Below are 21,244 nucleotides of genomic sequence, written 5' to 3'. Positions count from 1 at the left end.
GCCAAGAATCATGGAAGCTCATGGACTTATGCCCTCGAAGAGCGTATCCACGATAAATTAGTAATGGGGTCTAAAGACACTAAGGCCAAGGAATCTCTATTTCGATAGGAGGATATTGTCACAATTGACAAAGCATTGAATGCACTACACATAAGTGAAAGAGCCAAAGCACAGTTAACCGAATTAAACAAACTTGATCCCGCCACACACCAAGCGTCCAATACAGAAGGAGAAACAGACACCATTCACCAAATACAGCGGTATCAACGCAGAGGCGCAGCAGCGGTAAGAAGAGGCGCCGCGGTTTCACAGTCCAGCAGCGGGGCAACTCGATCACGGGGCAATTTTCGGCGGAACAGTTATGCAGACAAAGGCAGTGGATGTGGGTACTGTGGTAGCAGTACAGCTCACACTAGTGGTCCAAAGGAATGTCCAACTTGGGGAAAGCAATGCGATTATTGTAAATCCTACAATCACTTCAAGAAAGTGGGCGGGAAACAGAAGAAGCAAAAAACGATAGATAACGCTCGTCAGGTGCAAGGTGAAGAATCTTGTAGCTTCTGGAATGAGGAAATACACCCAAGAATACAGCAACAATTCGGAAGATCTTTTCGTGGTAGAAGAAATCGCGTCCATCGGACAAGATGAAGCTAAGATAGAGGCACTAGAGTCCATTGGACACGATCAAAGGGCAGCAAAATATTTCGCAACATTAACAGTCTCTTCTCAGCCAAGACAACCGACAGCTTCACTAACTTGTCAAATTGATACAGGAGCCACCTGCAACATTCTTTCCTTCAGGGATTACTGCACCATCACACATCAGAACCGTCCATCGTTAAATGTATCGTATTCAAAGTTACGTCTTTATGATGGTCCTATAATTACGCCAGAAGGAACGTGTGTTCTGCAGTGCTCCTTGGGGAAAAAAAATATAACGTACAATTTCAAGTACTGCAACAATCTGTCACACCATTACTGTCAGCCAGAACCTCATTAGCGCTAGGTCTCGTAACACTTGATAAACTTTATCTCACCGTTCATCAAGTCTCAAGCACCTCAAGTACATTGAATAAATCCAGTCCTCAAATCAAGCAAGATGACCGAGAAACCAGAGCTTTGGCACGAGCGCAATCAGAAGCAGTAAAGATAATTCAAGAATTTCCAAACGTTTCGAAGGATTAGGCTGTTTTCCGGGGAAGTACCAGATAGACATGGATCCGCAGGTAGTACCGGTACAACACGCACCTACGAGAGTTCCGGTAGCACTCCTGCAGCCTCTGAAAGATAAACTGGATGATTTACAACGGCGAAAGGTCATAGAGAGAGTCACACATCCAACATCATGGATCAGTAGCCTAATGATTGTACGACGAAAGGAAAAAATTCGCATCTGTCTGGATCCGAAGGATCTGAATAAAGCCATTCGGCGCCCGAAATATCAAATTTTCACTTTGGATAGTATTTTACCTCGACTACAAGGAGCCAAGATTTTTTCAGTCGTGGACGCCAAAGACGGGTTCCACCAAATTGAGTTAGCAGAGGAGAGTACCGATCTCACAACATTCTGAACCCCGTTTGGTCACTTCAAATACAGCCGACTACCATTTGGGGTATCCTCCGCTCCAGAAGAGTTCTAACGTCGCTTATTGGAACTGTTGGAGGGACTGGACGGCGTAGTGACATAGCGGATGATATCATAATAATGGGTCGAGGAGAAACATCGCAGGAATATATAGAAGATCACAATCGTAATCTTCACGCGCTATTGGTTCGTGCCAGAGAAAAACATCTGATACTTAATAAGGAGAAATTACGACTGGCCGTGGCCGAAGTTAAATACATGGGACACGTGATTACCACCAGAGGTATTTATCCAGACCCAGCAAAGGTGGAAACGATAATGAAAATGCCACCACCGACGGATCGGAAGGCCGTTCAAAGACTATTGGGTAGTGTTAACTACTTGGCACGTTTTGTACCATCAATGTCCGCAATCACGGAACCGCTGGGAATTCTGATGGAAAAGGACGTCATTTTTACTTGGGAACAAGCCCAGGTCGCGGCCTTCAATCGCATTAAAGAGCAGTTGAGCGACGCACCCATATTGGCGTATTACGATATAGCTAAGGAAGCAACCATTCAATGCGACGCTTCAGAATCAGTGTTACTGCAGGAAGGCAAACCTATTGCATATGCCTCGAGATCACTAACACCAACTGAGCGCAATTACGCGCAGATAGAAAAAGAGTGCTTATCAATTCTGTTTACGTGCTTAAGGTTTGATCACTATATCGGAGCACGGCCATTAGTCACAATACACACCGATCATAAACCACTGATACCCATATTTCAGAAGCCTTTACGCTGTGCGGCAAAATGACTGCAACGGATGATCTTACAGCTCCAAAATTAAATTAATATAAAATAAGATATAAATTTTCATTCGATTATAATAATGTATTTTGATAGCCGCTGCTTTGTTGTTTTTTTAGAGATAAAAAGAACTTAAGTCGAAGCCTGGAATTCAATACACGAATATAAATTAAAACGTATATATTATATTAAAAAAATTAAATTCATTGTTTAATTCTTTTCTCTGATGATTGAAGAGATAAATTTTCCCAATTTCTATCAAATAACTCTCTTTCCAATTTTTTCTTTAAAATATTACATTAATAATTAGTTCGAGTCAATAATTTAGAAATATAAAAGCATACCTTCTTTTTAATCCGATTTTGATATCTACTTTCTCGTGAGAGCTCTAAGACATTGCTGCTCAAGTTGTCATCAGATGGGTTAATTATTTCAAAAGAATCGTTCTCTACATTGTTTTCAGATACAGCATTTTTATGGGTAACTTTATTTATAATAGGTTTCATAAAAAGTGTTGGTACCGATGGTTCCCACCCTGGATACCCACTAACAAAATGCCTGCTGCAAACTTTATCATCCCGTGCAGCTTTCCATTCTATACGATTAAGTAGTCTTTGCCACAATTTACGCCGTTTTACTGGAACTCGATGAAATTTAATATTTCTATCACCATAGGTAGAGTGACTTTTGCAACAGCGAGATGGCATATCTCCAAGGCTTAGTTATGATCACTTCTTCTGGGAACTCTGTTAGTTTCCTTTTAGAAAACAGTTCAAAATATCACGATAACGATATATCAAACCTATGTTGATATAACATAAATATACACGATTTAACTTAAATGGTCACACAGCGTTATTAAATTCCCGCACAATAACAAACTCCAGAGATAATTTAGGGAAATTAAACCGCAAAAACGAAACACTGTCGAGCCCCGTGCCAATTTGCAAGGAACTCGGGTGCTCCAGAGTTAATTTAAGGAAATTAAACCGCGATAAAAAAAGCAATTTAGGAAAAGAACGAAACTCTGTCGAGCCCCATGCCCCTACAGCAAGAAACTCGGCTGATCCGGTGTTAATTAAATGAAGTTAAGTAAATTAAACTGTTACATAAATAAGTAATTTAGGAAAAAAACGAAACACTGTCGAGCCCCGTACTCCTATAGCAAGGGACTCGAATGTTCCAGAGTTAATTTAATTGCAAGCTACGGTTTTGTAAACAGGAGGATTATGCCTAAGAGGGACACCTCCTGTATAAAATAAAAAAAAGCGCCAAGGTTCTTACCTCTAAAGGTGGTGTGGAAATGGAACTATACAGAAAAGGTGTGGTGGAAATGGAACTGTACAGATATATTTTAAAAGATATTAAGGCAATTAGCTATACAACCAATAACTTCGGTATAGGTTTGAAATATTTCGAAATTACTTTAGAGCTGCTTATTTAATCAAAACGTACCGGAAGCGCCTGCCAAAAACCCGATTAAAGAAACAGAAGGAGGAGGGGTTGAAAGCGTCACACTTATTACTTAATAGAACTTGTTACTTCTGGTAACACTCCGATAATTGTCACATTTATTTGATTTTTGGTAACACGTTGCGTAATACTTCTATAAGTGTCACACTTCTTTGTTACTTTTGCTCATATTAGTAGATCTGGTAACACTCCGATAAGTGTCAAACTTCTTTTTAACTATTGCTCATATTAGAACGGCCTCCGATAAGTGTCAAACGTCTTTGTTACTTTTGCTCATATTAGCAGTGGCGTAGCTGAGAACTCAGAGGCCCCCCGCAAAAATCTCTATGAGGCCCCCCTTTTTAATTTTTTTATGGTTAGCGAGTCCCCCCCCCCCCGAAGCTCGAGGCCCCCCCGCACCGCGGGCCCTGCGGACCATCAGCTACGCCACTGCATATTAGAACGGCCTCCGATAAGTGTCACACTTATTTGTTACTTCTGGTCATACGTTGCAAGCATCGCGTACTGCTCCGGTAAGTGTCACACTTATTTGTTACTTTGGGTCATATTAGAACGGCCTTGGAAAATGCCAGAGATAAATTCACGTATACCAAAAGTAAATGTGTATTTACTTTTGCGTATATAGTCTCTATAACCACGCGTATTTTCAATGTTGGAAGTTGAGTGGGTACGTATACGCTGTCCAAAAAACCTTACTTAGAATTAAAATTAAGCAACGTAATTGCAATTCTAGGTTATATCGAAACGACAGCTATTCAAAAATATAACTTTCATGAAAATCGGACTTAAATTAAGGAACGTTATGTCGACTTTCAGACGGAAATATAAAACCACGAAAATTGGGGTCCCTTAAATTACCCCGAAAACCATACTTAACTTTAATATTTACTGATATAACCGAAGGGATAGTTCCGTTGAATCCTAATCTCACCAAAAATATTATTTTAACGTTACCGGACTTAATTTTTAACAAAATATCTACCACACAAAGCCAAACTACCGAAAACGGTAAATAGTTCTTTTTATAAAATAACCTTGGCCATCTTGTTGAATTGTTGCCTCCCCGCTTCAGCTGTGGATCCGTTTTCTCTCCCACTAAAGAGTTTATGAACTCATTCTTAGGCATTGGCTGAACTATTCCAGGGCAACATTTCAACAAGTTGGGCAAGTGTAAAGACATTTTATACAGTAGCGGCGCTAAGGTTTTTTCACGGGTGGGCTAAATATTTTGTGGCCCCTAAGAATTTTGTGGCCCTTACCATTTTAGTTACCCCTTATAATTTGGTGGCAGCTGTGGCTTGCCCTCCAATATTTAACTCAAAGTATAAATTGCACTCTTCTCTTTTTTTTACTAAACTCGTCAACAACCAACAAAGGTATGTATCTTAACCTATTAGATAAATCTCTATCTATAGAGAGCAAGGCTAAATTTGTTAATCGATTTTCAGACATTGTTGTTCTTAAAAATGATTCGAGTCTATTAAGTGTACTAAAACTACGCTCTGAAATAGTATTAGCAACAGGTATGCATAATACAATTTGGAAATATTTTACGAGATCTGGGAATGCCTGCTCGTATGTCAATAAATATTCATAGCAATCGGAAACATTTTGCAAATTTTGAGGTTTAAGATATTCATTGGTTTCAAGCTGCGTTTGCAAACTTTCTGTGTTTATGTTTTCACCGCTTTTGGTACTAAATAACATTTTAGCAACGTTGACCTGATTTTTCAGAGACTCCATTTCAAAATTAAATCTTTTGTAGTTTTGACAAAACGCAGTAATTTTTTCAACGTTCAAAAACTCGCTCGAATTTGGGTCTGATGCGCAAAGTTCTTCGTAAATAGAACAATTTTCTAACAATCTTTTTTTCATTTCTAATACGAATCTATCTAAAATTTGAAAATAAGTTGCTTTAAGTTGGTCGCCAATAGTTTTGAACTCCGTTTCCCGACTTCCTATAGTACCCGTTATTATGGTACCTTTTAACCTTTTGTTTTGAATAATTTTTCTTTTCATGGGTACTTTGACGGAACTATTCTTTTCTGGTACTGGAATTGAGGCTGAGAGAGCTAATTGTTTCGCAACATCCCAAATTTGATCGAATCTTTCAGAATTTCGGTCTGTTTCTAACTTTTTTACTGTGGCACCGCAAATTGCTACGGCTTGAGTTATAACTACTTTTGGATTTTGCAAATATTCAGACAACACATTTGTTACGCCTAAAATCTCATCTAATGCTACGACCATTAATAAAATGCTGAAATTTTGAAGCTGGGAATGGTACCCTCTACATTCGGCTGCTTCCTCAGATTTGCCACTTTCAATTAAGTTTTCTAAAGCTAAAACTACAGCATTATATCTAGTTCTAAAAAAATGTATAAATTTTTTTTACTGGACCATCTAGTGTCACTACTCTGGGGTAATTTTAATATTACATCGTATTCAAGCTCTTTTTGGGCCTCTTGAAAATACTCACTTCGAAGTGACGAATTACTTTGAAATGTATAAATTGCCTGTAACAAACCAAGTTTTTCACGAATTATTGGTACATTCTTACAGGTATCCACCAAAACTAAATTTAGGCGATGGGCGTAACAGTGCACATATGGACACATCCCACCGACAGCATCCTTAATCCTAATGTTCACTCCCGACTTACTTCCACTCATTACACTCGCTCCGTCATATGTTTGCGCTACACAGTTTAATCTTTTTAACCCATTTGATAAAAGAATATTAATAATCGCGGAAGATAAAGATTCAGCGTCAAATTTATGTAAATCAACAAAAGACAAAAACCTTTCAAGAACCTCTCCCTTAGTGGTGGTAAATCGAACACAAACACTTAGTTGTTCTACACCGCCTTTTTCCCTAGTTTCGTCAGCAATTATTGCGTAAAAACCACCCGAATCATTAATATCCTGAATAATCATTCTTTGAACAAGTGCACCACTAGTGTTAATAAGCTCGTTTTGTATTGATCCGTGGGTATATTTTGCTACATTGGGCATGCTATCTACTTTTTTCTTTAAGTCAGGTGAAATGCGCTTTAACAATTCTAGGATTTCAATGAAATTTCCACGATTTTGCTGATCGTCGTTCTCTCGATGCCCTCTTAACGCGATATCCTGTTGAGCGCATGTTAAAACAATTTGCACATGGGCGGATAAAACTTCTCTGTTTCGAATAGTATCTAAACGGTGTTGCTTATTTATCTGTGAAGTTATAGCTCCTCGTTTCTTAGACTGTAAAAAATGTATGTACTTCGTTTCCGCTAATTGGTGGGTCGATTTCTCGGAAGTAAAATGTTCGTGAAATTTCTCATTCATATTTTTCCAATTTTTAAAACCAGTTGTGAAATATGTTTTTTTACCACTGCTTGGAAAATGACGGCAGCAAAAACAGTATACCATGTCATTTTCTACAGAATATTCCAAAAAGGGATATTTTACATAATAAATACTATTGAAACTTCGTTTTTGACCCCTAATAATCGTTTGGGGAAATGATAAGAGCCTTGGTTGAGCGAGTGGAGAATCCATGTCGATACTAATGTCAGGAATAATTTGAGTTGCATTTAAATCAGATAGAGCAGGAGTTAAATGGTGCACGATACTGCTATTCTCATGGAGTTCTCGGGAATTCCTGGAAGCGACAAATGAAAGTGCAATGTCATTTGAATTGTTTGATTCACTTTCACTAGGAGCTCCTATTAAGATATTATCAATAACTGATTCTTCAATGCCTTCTACAACTTTATGGAAAACATTTTGACTCGTTTGCAACATAGAATGTTTATTTATAACATCGTTCGATTTATTAGTTGAAAGATTACTTTCAACATGAACCCCTATAGCGTCCTTCAATAAGCTTATTTTATTGTCAGTACTATTTTGTTTTGGTTCGGATTCTAGCGATTTGTTTTCGTAGTGGGAAAGTTGATTTTTTAAAGATTCAGTAGTGGTTGGTAAGTCAAGTTTGTTCGCAATTGCATTTAATTGAGTTTGTTCTAAGACTGGAATTGATGTTTTGAAGTACTTATTTAGAGCCCCTTTTTGAGAATTTAAAAATTCTTGACTGGCTTTTCGTTTTTTGCGACTTTGGCTTCCGGACGGAAATTTTCTCCCACTCATTTCTACAATTTTTTTAATTTGTCAATACTTAAATAGTTAAATTTACCGGATATAAGTATCTAAAATATATCTCTGAAATCCTTCTAATTCTCGAGGAATATTTATCTTAGTAAAGGCGGTTTGGAAAATATATATCTACTAATAGTTAGCTAGCCCTGAAAAATGCTTTTTGGAAAAATTAACTATTAATAGTTAATTAGCCTTTAAAAGGCTGTTGAACTAATTTGAAATAAAATCGAACTATCAACTAGTCATTTAGCTAAGTGTTTCTATTTTAAACAAGCGCATTAGGGCTTCTTTAAACCTCGAGGAGGTAGAAGTCCGCTCTTGCTAAAATATTAGAACAGAAAAGACTAAACTACTTATAATTCGAGAAAGACTTTCAAAATATATATCTACTAATAGTTAGCTAGCCCTGAAAAATGCTTTTTGGAAAAATTAACTATTAATAGTTAATTAGCCTTTAAAAGGCTGTTGAAATAATTTGAAATAAAATCAAACTATCAACTAGTCATTTAGCTAAGTGTTTATATTTGAAACAAGCGCATTAGGGCTTCTTTAAACCTCGAGGAGGTAGAAGTCCGCTCTTGCCAAAATAATAGAACAGAAAGACTAAAGACTTAAAATTCGAGGAAGACTTTCAAAATAGACCTGACTCGTTCTGGAGCTCAAGACGAAATGGAAAGAAATGTTAAAAACAAAGCAGCTTAGCGGTCGAGCCTGGCATTGACCATATTTCGCAAAAGTGGTGAAATCGAAAAACCGCAGAATTTTCCAGGAAGCGAGAAGAGCAAGGTCGTTTTATTGTTGTGGCTATCGTCGCGTTTACTGGACCCCTTTCTGAGCTTGTATCCGAGCGTCGGATTGCGAGCATTGACGTGCATGCCCGCTGGGGTATTTCCCGAAATTCCCTCAAGCCCCTTTCTTTTCTTTCAATTGTTCATTAAATTTTATCTCCATTTCCGCTCCCTTCGCCTCCCGAATCTATCTGTTTATGGTCTACTATCTTTTTGAGTAAAGGAATTGATTTTTAAAGATTTTTCCCCCCGAAAAACTTTACTTGGCAATAAAAACATAAAGAAATTCAAATATGTGGCCTCTTAAATATAAATATGTGGCCCTTTTAATATAAATATGTGGCCCCTCTCAGAAATGCAGGGGGGCTAAAGCCCACTTCAGCCCACCCTTAGCGCCGCTACTGATTTTATAAAATCAACTATTGGGCAAATGCCCAACTTCTTGGGCTTCGATTTCAAAAATTTATGAAAGGCTATCAATGGCGAGATATGTACACTCGAACTAGATGGCATTGACTCTTCTAGCCCTAACCGTTGAAGAGATATGCGCGACACGGCCACGAAGCGTAGCTCCATAGAACTTGGGAAAAAACTGCCTCCATGGAGCTGGCAGGGCTACCGACATCTAGTTAAAACGTAAAGTTTTAGTGAAAATTGCGCCGTTGTTTTTGACTTGCGGTCAGTAGCGGCGCTAAGGTTTTTTCACAGGTGGGCGAATTATTTTGTGGCCCCTAAGAATTTTGTGACCCTTACAACCATGGAGTGACCCCTTATAAATTTTCCAGGAAGCGAGAAGAGCAAGGTCGTTTTCATGGTGCGGCTCTCGTCGCGTTTACTGGACCCCCTATGACCTTGTATCCGACCTGGAGGGGACACGTGCACGCCCGGGGTATTTCCCTAAATTCCCTTTCTTTTCTTTCTATTGTCCATTCAACTTTCTCCCAATTTCCGCTCCCTTCCTCCCGAATCTATCTGTTTATTGAGTAAACAAATTGATTTTTTCTAGAAAAATTTTTCTTGGCAATAAAACGAATTTCTAGAGATAAAGAAAATTCATAAATTCAAATATGGGGCCTCTTAATTATAAATATGTGGCCCTTTTAATATGAAGCCCGATTTTTCCGACTTCCGGCACGAACTCAGTAAAAGCCTCACGAGAAAACGCGTTATCGAGAAACGCCGTAATTTCGAATCTAGGGTACGTAGTTATATTATCTTTGATATAATATTGCGTATCCATTTTTATCTTCCTAGGTAGTAGGTATTACCTCAGCCACGGAGAAGTTTTAGCTGTTGGGACCTTCGGAATTGAGTTGGGAACTTGGGGCTATGAGCATCCCACAACACCAACTGCCGCTGTATCTGGGAATCGAATTGGGATTATGAGCATCTCACAACGCCAACTGCCGTTTTATCTCGGAATTGAGTTGGTGTTATGAGGAGACCACAACGCCGTCGCCAACTACTCACAACCCAGCTACTCCTTACACCAACAGTTATGGGCAGTTGTAATTATGAGTAGTTGGTGTTTTGTGGTGTTGGTCTTATGGAAAGTTGGGGTTCTGAATGTCACCCAGCCGCGTGTAGACTCCGTAGGCGGCGCCACGTAATTTTGTCCATATCACGCGTAACGAAGCGCCGGACTCCGGAGCTCGTAGATCCAGCAGTTTGTCTAGGTATAAGTTTAGTTCCTATGTTTATGGTTTTCACAATAACAAAATTAACCGCGTGTTTAGTGTTTACCAACAAACAAAATGACAGTTACATAGCCTGGTAGAATGAAGGTAATATTAACCATGTAAATTATAGATTGAAAATATTTAAAAATTATTTTTTTCAGCGAGTTTTTAGCATTCCGGAGCGAACACATGGAAGCGGGCCAGTATTTTTTACATGGCAACTATCAAATGGAAATTATTTGGTTACAACTGGGTGCGATAAATACAAATTAAATGAGTTCTTATAAGTATTTTTAATATAAAACACCTTATAGATATGATCAAAGCGTTAATATTTATGATCGACATGGAGAAAAACGTGATCAAATCAGTCTTTCAGGGTATTGTTATATATCTGTACCTGGTTGTCTCAGGACGTTTCTTACAAATTTACTCCATAGAATGTGTGTAGGGATGTCATGGGATAAGGATGGTGATATAATGGGCATTATAAATGATCGATCACCTGTACTTATTATATGGGATTCAAACAGTCAAAGAATTACGCAAGTGGATACCGGATTGAGGGATGTCCTATCCTTGTTACTTTGGTCAAATACCGGGCCAGTATTAGCTATAGGGACTGCTAAGGGAAATTTACTTATATACAATCATCGCACATCAAGGTTTTTAAAAACTGTTTCAGAGTTAATTTAAACTCAATATTTTTATAATTAATGTTTTTTTTCCTTTAGAAAAGTGCCAGTACTTGGGAAACATAGTAGACGGATTTCTTTTGGGGCCTGGAGCCATCAGAATTATTTAGCACTAGTAGGAGAGGATAAAATGTTAACTGTAAGTAATCAAGATGGGGATACAGTGTGCCAAGCTTCACTGAAATCAGATCCATCATTGGTTCAATTTGCCACAATGAAACAGGAAGATAAGGGCTCTGGTGAAAATATGGTAAATTTTAAAATTTTTGCTAATTTTAGGCTGATTGATTTCATTAAATTTGATGGTATTTAGGTTAGCTTAGTTCTGAACAAGAAAACCTTGTTTCTATTGAATATTTATGATCCTGAAAACCCAATAGTCTTAGCCTTTCAAGATAGATATGGAAGTATCGTTGATTATAAGTGGTATTTAAAATTATACATAAAGAAGTATAAAATATTACAAACCCTTTTTATAAAATAATTTAGGTTCGGAGACTGTAACATATTATTGGGCTTTTCCAATGGATATTTTGTTACCATATCAACTGATATGAAAGACATTGGCCAAGTAAATTTCATTTCTAATGCAATAACTCCTTTTGCTTTGGTTTTTCAATAAATATGGCTTTTTGTTGGTTGGGCAATCTATCGTTTATTTTTTCGATGAATTAACTAAAACATGCCAAAAGCCTAGATTAATATAACTAACGTTCTGAATGAAGCATGAATAAAAATAATCTATCCCTTTCTGGCACTTAGAAGGAGAGAAAACATTGGTCTAATACTCCCTTTTAACTCTAACAAAAATAGCTTTATTAGGCAAATACTTTGCAACTGCCTCTGTGAAATTTATGGCTTTCGCATAATTATTAAAGCAAACTATTATTCGTGTTATTTTAAACTATAAAGCTTACGTTAATCAATGTTTTTTAGGAAGTCTCTCAAATACGTTGTCACCGCGATCATCTAAGTCATATGTCAGTATGTTTACAGCAAAATAAAGTAGCTTCTTGCGGAGACAACACGTAAGAGCAATAATTGCATTAAACAACTCAAAAAAAAATAAGCATTAAACAATTCCTGTAGAATTAAAATGTATGATTTAAACGACTTACAAGAAGTTCAGTCAATAATTGCTGTAGAAGAAGAACAAGAATTAGAGTGGCTAGAATGGACCGAGGATGGCCAACTTCTAGCTGTAGCTGGCGGAAGTGGTGCCGTTTATGTCTATCTGACAAAACTTCCCATCTTAGGGGATAGTTTTGGTCCAAAATATGCAATGTTAACCTCTTTATTAGAAGTCAGTGTTGCGAATGTCTTAGAACAAGTAAGAAATGTCCATTCATAGTAAGCATACAGGATAATTGTTTAACTGTACTTCTTAAGGATTCCTCAACAGTATTTCGTGTTGATATTGAACCAAGCTTTGTCGCTTTGGGTCTATATCATTTAGCTGTTGGTATGAATAACAGAGCTTGGTTTTATGCTTTAGGAAATAAAGGTATGATATCTTTAAAAATAATAGGTTTTATATTTAATTGATTGTGAATATTTAGGGGCAATGCCACTTCGAGATCGTGAGTATTTGGGAACAGTACAATGTTTAAAAATGAATGGGGATTATGCAGCTGCTCTTTTTGAAGGAAAAATACAGTTGCATATGGTAAACAAATTTATGACATAATCTTTGAATCTGGATTGGTAATGTTTTCCATCAAAAAACCTTTGGCTATTCTAGATTGAAGGTGATTATACGGACTCGGAAGAACGAGAATCTTGCCTTTTTCCTGAAGGGGATTACAGTAATGTCAAAATAAAGTGCCACGACATGACAACTGATTTCCTAATTTACGGAACATCTGTAAGAAATAATTTAATAATAATACAGGCTTTATTATCTGGAATAAGACATATTCTTATATTTCCTTACAAAAAGAATGGATCAATTCAATTTTTCCTACTGGAAGACTGGCAACTTGTAAATGAATATCGACATCCAACTGGTATTCAAAAATTAAGCACTGATCCCTCAGGAACAAGAGTGTTTATTGTCGATGAAAAACAAGAAGGATTTATTTATAATCCCGTATGCCTGTTGTGAATATAGTGACCAACTACAAATACCAATAAGTTATCCGATCATTTAGGTTAATGATCACTTGACCGAGATACCAGACCTACCCAAGATAGTCAAAGGATGTCTATGGGATGTTTGGCCTCTAGATAAAGATGTGTTTATACTATACGATGATACTCAAATATATACTTTTGTACATGCTCGTGAAACAATTGAAGGTCCTAAAGTTGAACTAGCTGGAACTACTAAATTAACTTTGGGCCACAGGCCATTGGTTTTATATAACGGCGAATTAACTTCACAAACACCTGGAGGTAAAACATCAACTCTGATGCTTTCAACTCACCAACTAGGCGAAAAAGTTAAAGATTTTACACCAGTAGAGGTATTATAATTTTTACTCTCACGCAGTCCAAACCTTAAAATATTAAATACTTTAGCTTAGGGAAGCATTGGACAAGACATTAAAAATTCATCGGTAAGTTAAGCTTTTTTGAAGTAAAAATAAATGATTAAAAACATGAATCCTATTAGATTTAGAGAAGCTTGGACCATTTGCCAACTTTTAAATAAGAAAGAAGATTGGGAAAGCTTTGGAAAATGTACAATATACAACTTAGATATTGAACTAGCCATCAGAATATTTCAACATATCGGAGATGTTGGAATGGTGTGGTCTTTGCAGAACATAAAAGCCATCGAAGATCGTCAATTACTTGCTGGACACTTAGCCATGTTTAATGGTCAATTTAATATCGCGCAAGATCTTTATCTCTCATCTAGTAATCCAGTTGCAGCCTTGGAAATGAGACGGGACCTATTGCACTGGGATCAAGCATTGCAATTGGCCAAAAAATTGGACCCTGATCAAGTTCCATACATTTCCAGAGAATATGCTCAGCAATTAGAGTTTGTGTAAGTTTTGTATTAGCAAAAAATCTTAAAAATTGCCTTTAATTACACCATAAATATAATAGGGGGGATTATGTCAATGCTCTCAATCACTATGAAAAGGGTGTGACAAATCAAAAGGTATAGGTCATAGGTTAATATTCAATACACAAAATGGAATTAAATTTTGATTATTGGTAAGAATGAAGATCAGAATAAGGCTTGTCTATCTGGAATTGCACGTATGTCCATACGATGCAGCAACATCAGAAAGTAAAATTGACTTTAGTTCATAAAAAGTACAATAGGTTTAGCAATATTTAATTACATATTAAAAAAAACAGGGGTGTTCAAATTGCAATGGAAACTGATAACAAAATTCTGAAAAAGGAATGTGCCGAGATATTGGAAAATATGAAACAATACGCAGAATCTGCAATTTTGTATGAAAATGGTTCCTATTTTGATAAAGCAGCTGCATTGCTCATCAAACTCAAAAACTGGTTAGAAACTACCTAAATAAAATGTATAAAACAATTAAAAAAATATTTTGTAGGAAGAAGGTGGGTGACTTGTTACCAAATATTACATCAGCGAAGATTCATTCTCAGTACGCCAAAGCTAGAGAAACAGAGGGGTTCTATAGTGATGCTGCTAAAGCTTATTTAGTAGCGAGAGACTACGAGAGTGTTATAAGAATTCAGTTAGATCACCTCAATACTCCCGAAGATGCAGTGAAGTTAGTTAAAGAGACTAAATCTGTTGAAGGAGCAAAAATGGTGGCTAGGTAGCAACATTTATTCCAGTAATAAAATTTTACAATAATAATTAAAACGTTAATTTTATACGTATTAGATTTTTTCAACGACTAAATGATATGACTTCAGCTATACAGTTCTTGGTCATATCAAAATGTAACAACGAAGCATTTCAACTTGCACAATCAACAGGTAAAATGGACATTTACGCAGAAGCTATTGGGGATGATGCAAATAAAGAAGATTTGCAAAGTATAGCACTGTTTTATGAGAATGAGAAAAATTATCTAAAAGCTGGTAAATTCTTCTATCGTTGTGGGCAGTACAAAAAAGTAAGGGTTGGAAAACGTTATGAGTGATAGTTAAAATTATGAACCCAATACATTTTAGGCTGTAAAGTATTTGATTCGATCCATGGGAAGTGATGATGGACAAGCCATGCAACTGGCGATAGAGGCTGTTGGGCAGGCCCAAGATGACCAATTGACTCGACAAGTCATAGAATATCTTATGGGAGAGACTGATGGGGTTCCAAAAGATTTCAAGTACCTCTTTCGTTTGTATATGGCTCTTAAGCATTATCGAGATGCAGCAAAAACCGCAATTATAATAGCCCGGGAGGAGCAAAATGCTGGAAACTACAGAAATGCTCATGATGTCCTTTTTAGTATGTACAAGGAGTTACAAAAGCAAAAGATTAAAATTCCATCTGAAATGTATGCAAATCTCATGATACTCCACAGTTACATTCTCGTTAAGGTAATTTCCTTAAGTTTCTTCTCCAAACTTTTCAGTTACTAATTTACTTATATAAATTTAGATCCATGTTCGAAGGGGAGACGATCTGAAAGGTGCTCGCATGCTAATTAGAATAGCAAACAATATCAGCAAGTTTCCATCACGTAAGTCTATTTTATTGTTTGGAACCATGTCAAAAGAAACCAAAGCAGTTTAATACTTTTATAGACATTGTCCCAATCTTAACATCAACAGTCATTGAATGTCAAAAAGCAGGTTTAAAAAAATCAGCATTTAGCTACGCAGCAATGCTAATGAGACCAGAATACAGAAACCAGATAGATCTCAAATACAAGAAAAAAATTGAAGGAATTGTTAGGTATAATTGAGTTAAAAATTGTTCCAAGCAACAACTTTGGTGAATAAAATTTGTACTTCAGAAAACCACAAAAAGCTGAGCAGGAAGAAGAGACTACACCCTGCCCTTATTGCAATAATATGCTACCACAAACTGAGCTATCCTGTTCAGAGTGCCGCAACAATATTCCATTCTGTATAGTAACTGTAAGCAGAATTAAGATTTGGGAAGAAATTGAAACTAAACTGATTTTGTTTAGGGTTGGCATATTTTAAAAGATGGAATGACAGCTTGTCCAAGCTGCGATTTTCCAGCCATTGCCTCAGAGTTTAATGCGTAAGTTGATATACCTTCAATTAAACCTGGACATTTAATAACAATAGAAACCTTTAGACTTTTGCAATCTGAAATATCCTGCCCCATGTGTTCTGATAAGGTTCTATCTGAGCAGCTTGTTACAATCACAAATTTGAAATCTTATTTATACCCAGAGGGAGAAGATTAAATATGAAATTTGTCCATGTTAAAAATGTGCTTACATTAGTTAGAAGCACTGTGGCAAGGTATAGTATGTTGAAAAATAAAAATCATGCAATTCTTAATTTAATTTATTGACTTCTACATTATTTTTATTATAATATTCCTGATAAAACTGCAGAGTTTCTTTAGATGTACGTGGTTTAATGTAAGCTAAGGCTTTTTCAAAATGCGTATGATTAATTTCTTGAGAATCTAAATTATGCGTTAACGCTGCAAGTCCAGCTTCTTGGCACAAGGCAACAAGCTAAAATATACAATTATGGTATTATAATTTTGTAATTATCAAATAAGTTTGATGAAAAAATTACTTCAGCTCCTGAATAGCCATCAGTGGATTTTACCAAACTTTCTATTTTAACATCAGGGGCTATTGGCATTTTAGTAAACTGAATTTCAAATATTTGTTTTCGGGTTTCATCATCTGGTAAGGGTACATAGACAATACTATCCAATCTGCCTGGTCTTAGCAATGCCTAGTACATTTTTTAATAATCAGGTATTGTATTCTATTAAACATTTTAACTTTGCTAGTTAATACTTTGTCAATCATATCTGGTCTATTTGTAGCAGCAATAACAGTAACACCTTCTAGACATTCAATTCCATCAATTTCAGTTAGTAATTGGGCTAAAACTCTGTCACCCACGTTAGATCCACCACTCGAACTACAGAGAAGAAACATTAAATTATACTAAACTAGACTATGAAAAGAATCTAACCTTCCACGTTCTCCAGCTAACGCGTCAATCTCATCAAAAAATACAATTGACGGTGCTGCTGCTTTGGATTTTCGAAACAGTTCTCTAACAGCTCTTTCCGACTCTCCAACCCATTTATTAAACAATTCTGGACCCTAGAAAATTATTGCATCAACCCTCAGCATACTGATGACAATGTAGCAACTTACTTTAATGGCAAAAAAGTTCAGACTACTTTCAGTGGCTAAAGCCTTTGCAATCATAGTTTTTGAACACCCTGGTGGGCCATACATAAGTAGACCTCTGGGTGGTTTTACACCAAGCCGTTTGAATGATTCAGGATGTTTAAGTGGCCATTCTATCGCTTGTCTTAACCTATGTTTAACGTTTTCCATTCCACCTATATCACTCCATAGAACCTTTAAACAAATTGAGCTATACTCATACTGAATAGGTCTATTTACTCTTAACTGGATACTAACTTTTGGTACTTCAATTGCCACTTCCCTCATAGCAGTTGGCCTAATTTTATGGGTTCCTTCAATCAAGTGTTTCTTTTCTATTTTTAAAGTAGCAACACTTTTATTTGTAGCAATTCTAGCAGCTTAAAATTTTAAAGCTTTTTATTAATAGGATCAAATTTAAAATTTCCATTTGTTGTTAAATTTTATCTACCTTCTTGTATCAGACTGGCAATATCAGCACCAGTATAACCGTGCAAATTTTCGGCAATGCTTTTAATATCTTCATCAGAGAGGCAATGAGGAATATCTAGCAATTGCTTTGTTAGAATCTGAAATTGTATCCATTATATAGCATAAGATTGCTTGGCTGTTAAGGGATATTTATCTTACATCAATACGTCCTTTAACCTCTGGTATTGGTATCTCTATTTCCTTGTCTATTCTTCCAGGTTGCCTCAAAGCTAAATCTAAATCATCTAGTTTACTTGTAGTGCATAAAACTAAAACTTTTGCATCAATGGAGCGCAGATAATCAATTTGCTGTAAAAGAACTGAAATAATTCTTTTATCCGCATCTGAAGAATGAGTTTTTCCCTTAGAACAAATGATGTCTATGTCCTCAATAATTAATATACATGGAACTCTATTGCCAAAAGTTCAAAATAAGGTAATGCTTTCTGGTTACTAGTATACATACTCTTACTTTCTAAGTGTATTATCAATAAACTCTTTTAGCTTTTGTTCAGATTCTCCATAAAATCTGAATGACATACCACATTTCAAATGTTAAAAAACAAAATGCACCAAAAATTTTTTATGAAACTATCATAGAAAACTAACACGTACTGGCTGTATAGTTCAGCAAGCTTTAACCACATAAAATTAATACGATTATCATCGAGTTCATTAACATAAGATTTGAGAATCATAGTTTTTCCTGTACCTGAGGCACCAAATAATATTATACCTCGTGGGGCATTTATACCTAAAAATTGAGAAACTCGGCGAAATTAATACATCAGTTTAATCCTCACAAAAAAAGGAAGATCTTACCAAATGCAGCCACTTTTTTAGCATTACAGAAAAATAAGTCAATTTGACTTTGGAAAAGTTTTAATTCTTTATATAATCCACCTATGGAACTAAAACATATTCTTTTAACTTTTCCAACATCTTTGTGTTTCTGATGAAGTTTAATTTTTGTATCCAAAGTAATGGTAAAATAAAAACTACATTCAGTTGAATTGTGTTCCAATATATTTAAGGGTTGCACAGCAGAAAAGTTTCTTAAAGGATCATGAATGCTTTTAGGGCTTTCCGTAATTTCTTTTTCATCTGCTTTGCGTTGATACACATTTGATATTGCTAAGTTACGCATCATAGTCACAAGGGTATTGGTACTGATATCACACGTCTCGTGAATTTTGATTGCATCAAAAACAGTTAATATAACGCAATCAATTTGATTCCCAAAATAATTGCAATTCAACTTTGAACCAGGTTTGATGCATAAATGGCCTAAAAATTTACCATTGGTAAAATGCTTGGTATGTGGTATAAAAATAGGATCACTTACTATTCTGCAACATAAATTGTTGGCAAAGAGCACTTTCTTGTGTACCAATATCACCATTAACATTAATAGTTAGTTCTATGGCATCTAACACATGTCCAATGTATTTTTGCAATACAACAATGTTTTTGGTTTTAGATGGGATAATATTAATAATATACACAGAGCCAGGGTTTACTGTTTGAGATGGCCAGGCTATACCCAAGAATTCAAAATCCACGCAGTTTACTAAAACATAGTCACCTATCCCAATTTTGCAAAATTTCATTGCAATTGGATGGATTAGAACAAGTGATTTGCGTAGTTGAACAGGTACATCTTGAAAAATATCGCCTACCATTCCAAAATTGTTCAACTTAATAAAAATTTATAATTTATGATAGTAACAAGGTAGCACTCAAAAAACGTGTCTTACCTTTTATGGTTATATCACTATGTAATGCAAAGAGGACGTGATTCTGTATAAAGCCATGTTTCCATTCGAAATTTTGGCCCGTTTGTAAGCCTAATCTAATTTCTTCACAAGTTTCATTGTGAATAACCAAGTCTTTGTAACTTACAATTAACTGACATTTCAAACACTGAAACCAATCGCACTTTTCTTGTTTAAGTTTTGATCTTGGACTAGGGGACATTTTCTTAAAAAAAATGTAATATCTCCTTTATTTTTTTTCAAATGTTCGGTTTATTACTCATTCACTGTTCCCTCGATGCTCCAAGAGAAGCCCACTCTGTGGCTGGAGCCCTTTGTATAAATAAATATGACTAAAATAATTTAAGAAATAACCAATCTATAGCTGGTTCTAAACTTAAAAACCAATAGCATGAAAGCATGATTGAGTCCTGATGCAAAATGAAATTCAAAAAAATTACCAGAGATCCTGGCAGTTATAGAGATGCGAAACTCCCTATACCCTAAGCAAACCAGTTTTTTTCAAATTTTTGCCGGTCGCAGCGACGCCTGTACGTGGGGAGTAATCGCAGAGATCCTAGGATTGTTACCGTTGTTTACAATTTTTGCGTCTCTCGGCTTGAAACGGGCGCTTCCTTCCGGCCGAAGGGCGGCGCTGATGCTTGCATTTTTTTTGTCAGGTTTTCGGCGGAGTTTCGCATCTCTATAACTGCCAGGATCTCTGATATTACCTAGGAGCATGGCCCAAAGAATATAAAGCCCCAGGAATGGAAGGATTGATATTAAAGGCCGCGTGTGTTGGTTGAACTAGAAACTTCCGGCAAAGCAAATCAGAGGGGAACGACTCATAATTTCGAAAATCACAACTCCGAATACAAAATTCCCATAAATTCCCATATCGCCGAATTCCCATTTCTCCGAATTCCCATAACTCCTAATTCCCATTACGTAGAATTCTCATATCTTCGAACCAAAACCCCGAATAGAAAATTCCCATAACTTCGAATTCCCATAACTTCGAATTCCCATAACTTCGAATTCCCATAACTTTGAATTCCCATAACTTTGAATTCCCATAACTTCGTATTCCCATAACTTAGAATTCCCATAACATCGGATTCCCATAACTTCGAAATCCCATAACTTCGAATAGTAGTTTTTTGGGTACGGAAATGCTAATTATTATTCTCAACTCAATGGTGAAGTTTGTTTTCGTTGTAAAGCTCTCTTGCGGAAGTGAATAGGAGAAAGCGTGTTGATTTCAAATAAATGATGAAAAAAGGACTATAATTAACGGAAATAATGGAAAGATTCAATAGGCCATATCATAAGTAACATAATAACAGTAAGTATGACAATTAACGAGATTTACAACGGAACTGATCTTCATAGCTATTGCGCAATCCAGATGTTTTATCAGCACAGAGCCCCCTAGTGTCTAAAACACGCGAGACTTCCGCCTAAGCCAAACTATCTGGTTTCCGATAGATCGGCGGAATATTACACTTAATTGATAAAATAAAAAATAAAATTCGGCGGCACGAGCCCAAATGAAATATGTTTTTTGGCACGCGGG

The 21,244-nt window shown here is 36.3% G+C and overlaps 2 protein-coding genes across 2 annotated transcripts; one reads left to right on the top strand and one right to left on the bottom strand.

Moving 5' to 3' along the window:
- Nucleotides 1-10,418: 10,418 nt before the first annotated feature.
- Oseg6 (intraflagellar transport protein Oseg6) lies at nucleotides 10,419-16,564 on the top strand. Its single transcript, XM_090173503.1, has 27 exons — nucleotides 10,419-10,566; nucleotides 10,623-10,714; nucleotides 10,776-10,841; nucleotides 10,902-11,126; nucleotides 11,196-11,406; nucleotides 11,470-11,582; nucleotides 11,646-11,727; nucleotides 12,093-12,184; nucleotides 12,246-12,486; nucleotides 12,546-12,660; nucleotides 12,716-12,822; nucleotides 12,898-13,020; nucleotides 13,096-13,245; nucleotides 13,307-13,621; nucleotides 13,677-13,714; nucleotides 13,771-14,151; nucleotides 14,214-14,268; nucleotides 14,330-14,400; nucleotides 14,472-14,630; nucleotides 14,684-14,914; nucleotides 14,983-15,217; nucleotides 15,276-15,644; nucleotides 15,706-15,787; nucleotides 15,852-16,002; nucleotides 16,064-16,187; nucleotides 16,241-16,317; nucleotides 16,375-16,564. Exons 1-27 carry the CDS (start codon nucleotides 10,561-10,563, stop codon nucleotides 16,484-16,486), a joined length of 4,023 nt encoding a protein of 1,340 aa, XP_090029629.1. The 5' UTR covers nucleotides 10,419-10,560; the 3' UTR covers nucleotides 16,487-16,564.
- Nucleotides 16,565-16,571: 7 nt separating this feature from the next.
- LOC149948474 (ATPase family gene 2 protein homolog A) lies at nucleotides 16,572-20,106 on the bottom strand. The gene is made up of 13 exons (XM_090173504.1): nucleotides 19,672-20,106; nucleotides 19,260-19,589; nucleotides 18,737-19,201; nucleotides 18,530-18,668; nucleotides 18,387-18,443; nucleotides 18,074-18,326; nucleotides 17,895-18,012; nucleotides 17,702-17,823; nucleotides 17,429-17,638; nucleotides 17,241-17,374; nucleotides 17,060-17,186; nucleotides 16,830-16,994; nucleotides 16,572-16,765 (listed from the first exon to the last, which is right to left on the bottom strand). The coding sequence occupies exons 1-13, from the start codon at nucleotides 19,889-19,891 to the stop codon at nucleotides 16,580-16,582; spliced, it is 2,526 nt and encodes an 841-aa protein (XP_090029630.1). The 5' UTR covers nucleotides 19,892-20,106; the 3' UTR covers nucleotides 16,572-16,579.
- Between the last annotated feature and the right edge of the window lie 1,138 nt (nucleotides 20,107-21,244).

Source organism: Leiobunum rupestre, chromosome 4, assembly GCF_980474605.1.
Source record: "Leiobunum rupestre chromosome 4, qqLeiRupe1.1.hap1, whole genome shotgun sequence".
NCBI lineage: Eukaryota > Metazoa > Arthropoda > Arachnida > Opiliones > Sclerosomatidae > Leiobunum > Leiobunum rupestre.
Note: the sequence above shows the minus strand (reverse complement) of the source record. Positions and strands in the feature narration are given on the sequence as shown.

Excerpts from the sequence above, each read along its gene's own strand:
- Oseg6 (XM_090173503.1), top strand. Across the intron at positions 10,842-10,901 it reads GATCAAATCAGTCTTTCAGG|AATGTGTGTAGGGATGTCAT; the intron begins GTATTGTTATAT and ends TTTACTCCATAG. Across the intron at positions 13,021-13,095 it reads TCCTAATTTACGGAACATCT|AATGGATCAATTCAATTTTT; the intron begins GTAAGAAATAAT and ends CCTTACAAAAAG.
- LOC149948474 (XM_090173504.1), bottom strand. The coding sequence starts at position 19,891 with ATGTCCCCTAGTCCAAGATCAAAACTTAAACAAGAAAAGTGCGATTGG. Across the intron at positions 19,202-19,259 it reads ACAATTTATGTTGCAGAATA|GCCATTTATGCATCAAACCT; the intron begins GTAAGTGATCCT and ends GTAAATTTTTAG. Across the intron at positions 17,187-17,240 it reads TTAGCTGGAGAACGTGGAAG|TTCGAGTGGTGGATCTAACG; the intron begins GTTAGATTCTTT and ends TCTTCTCTGTAG.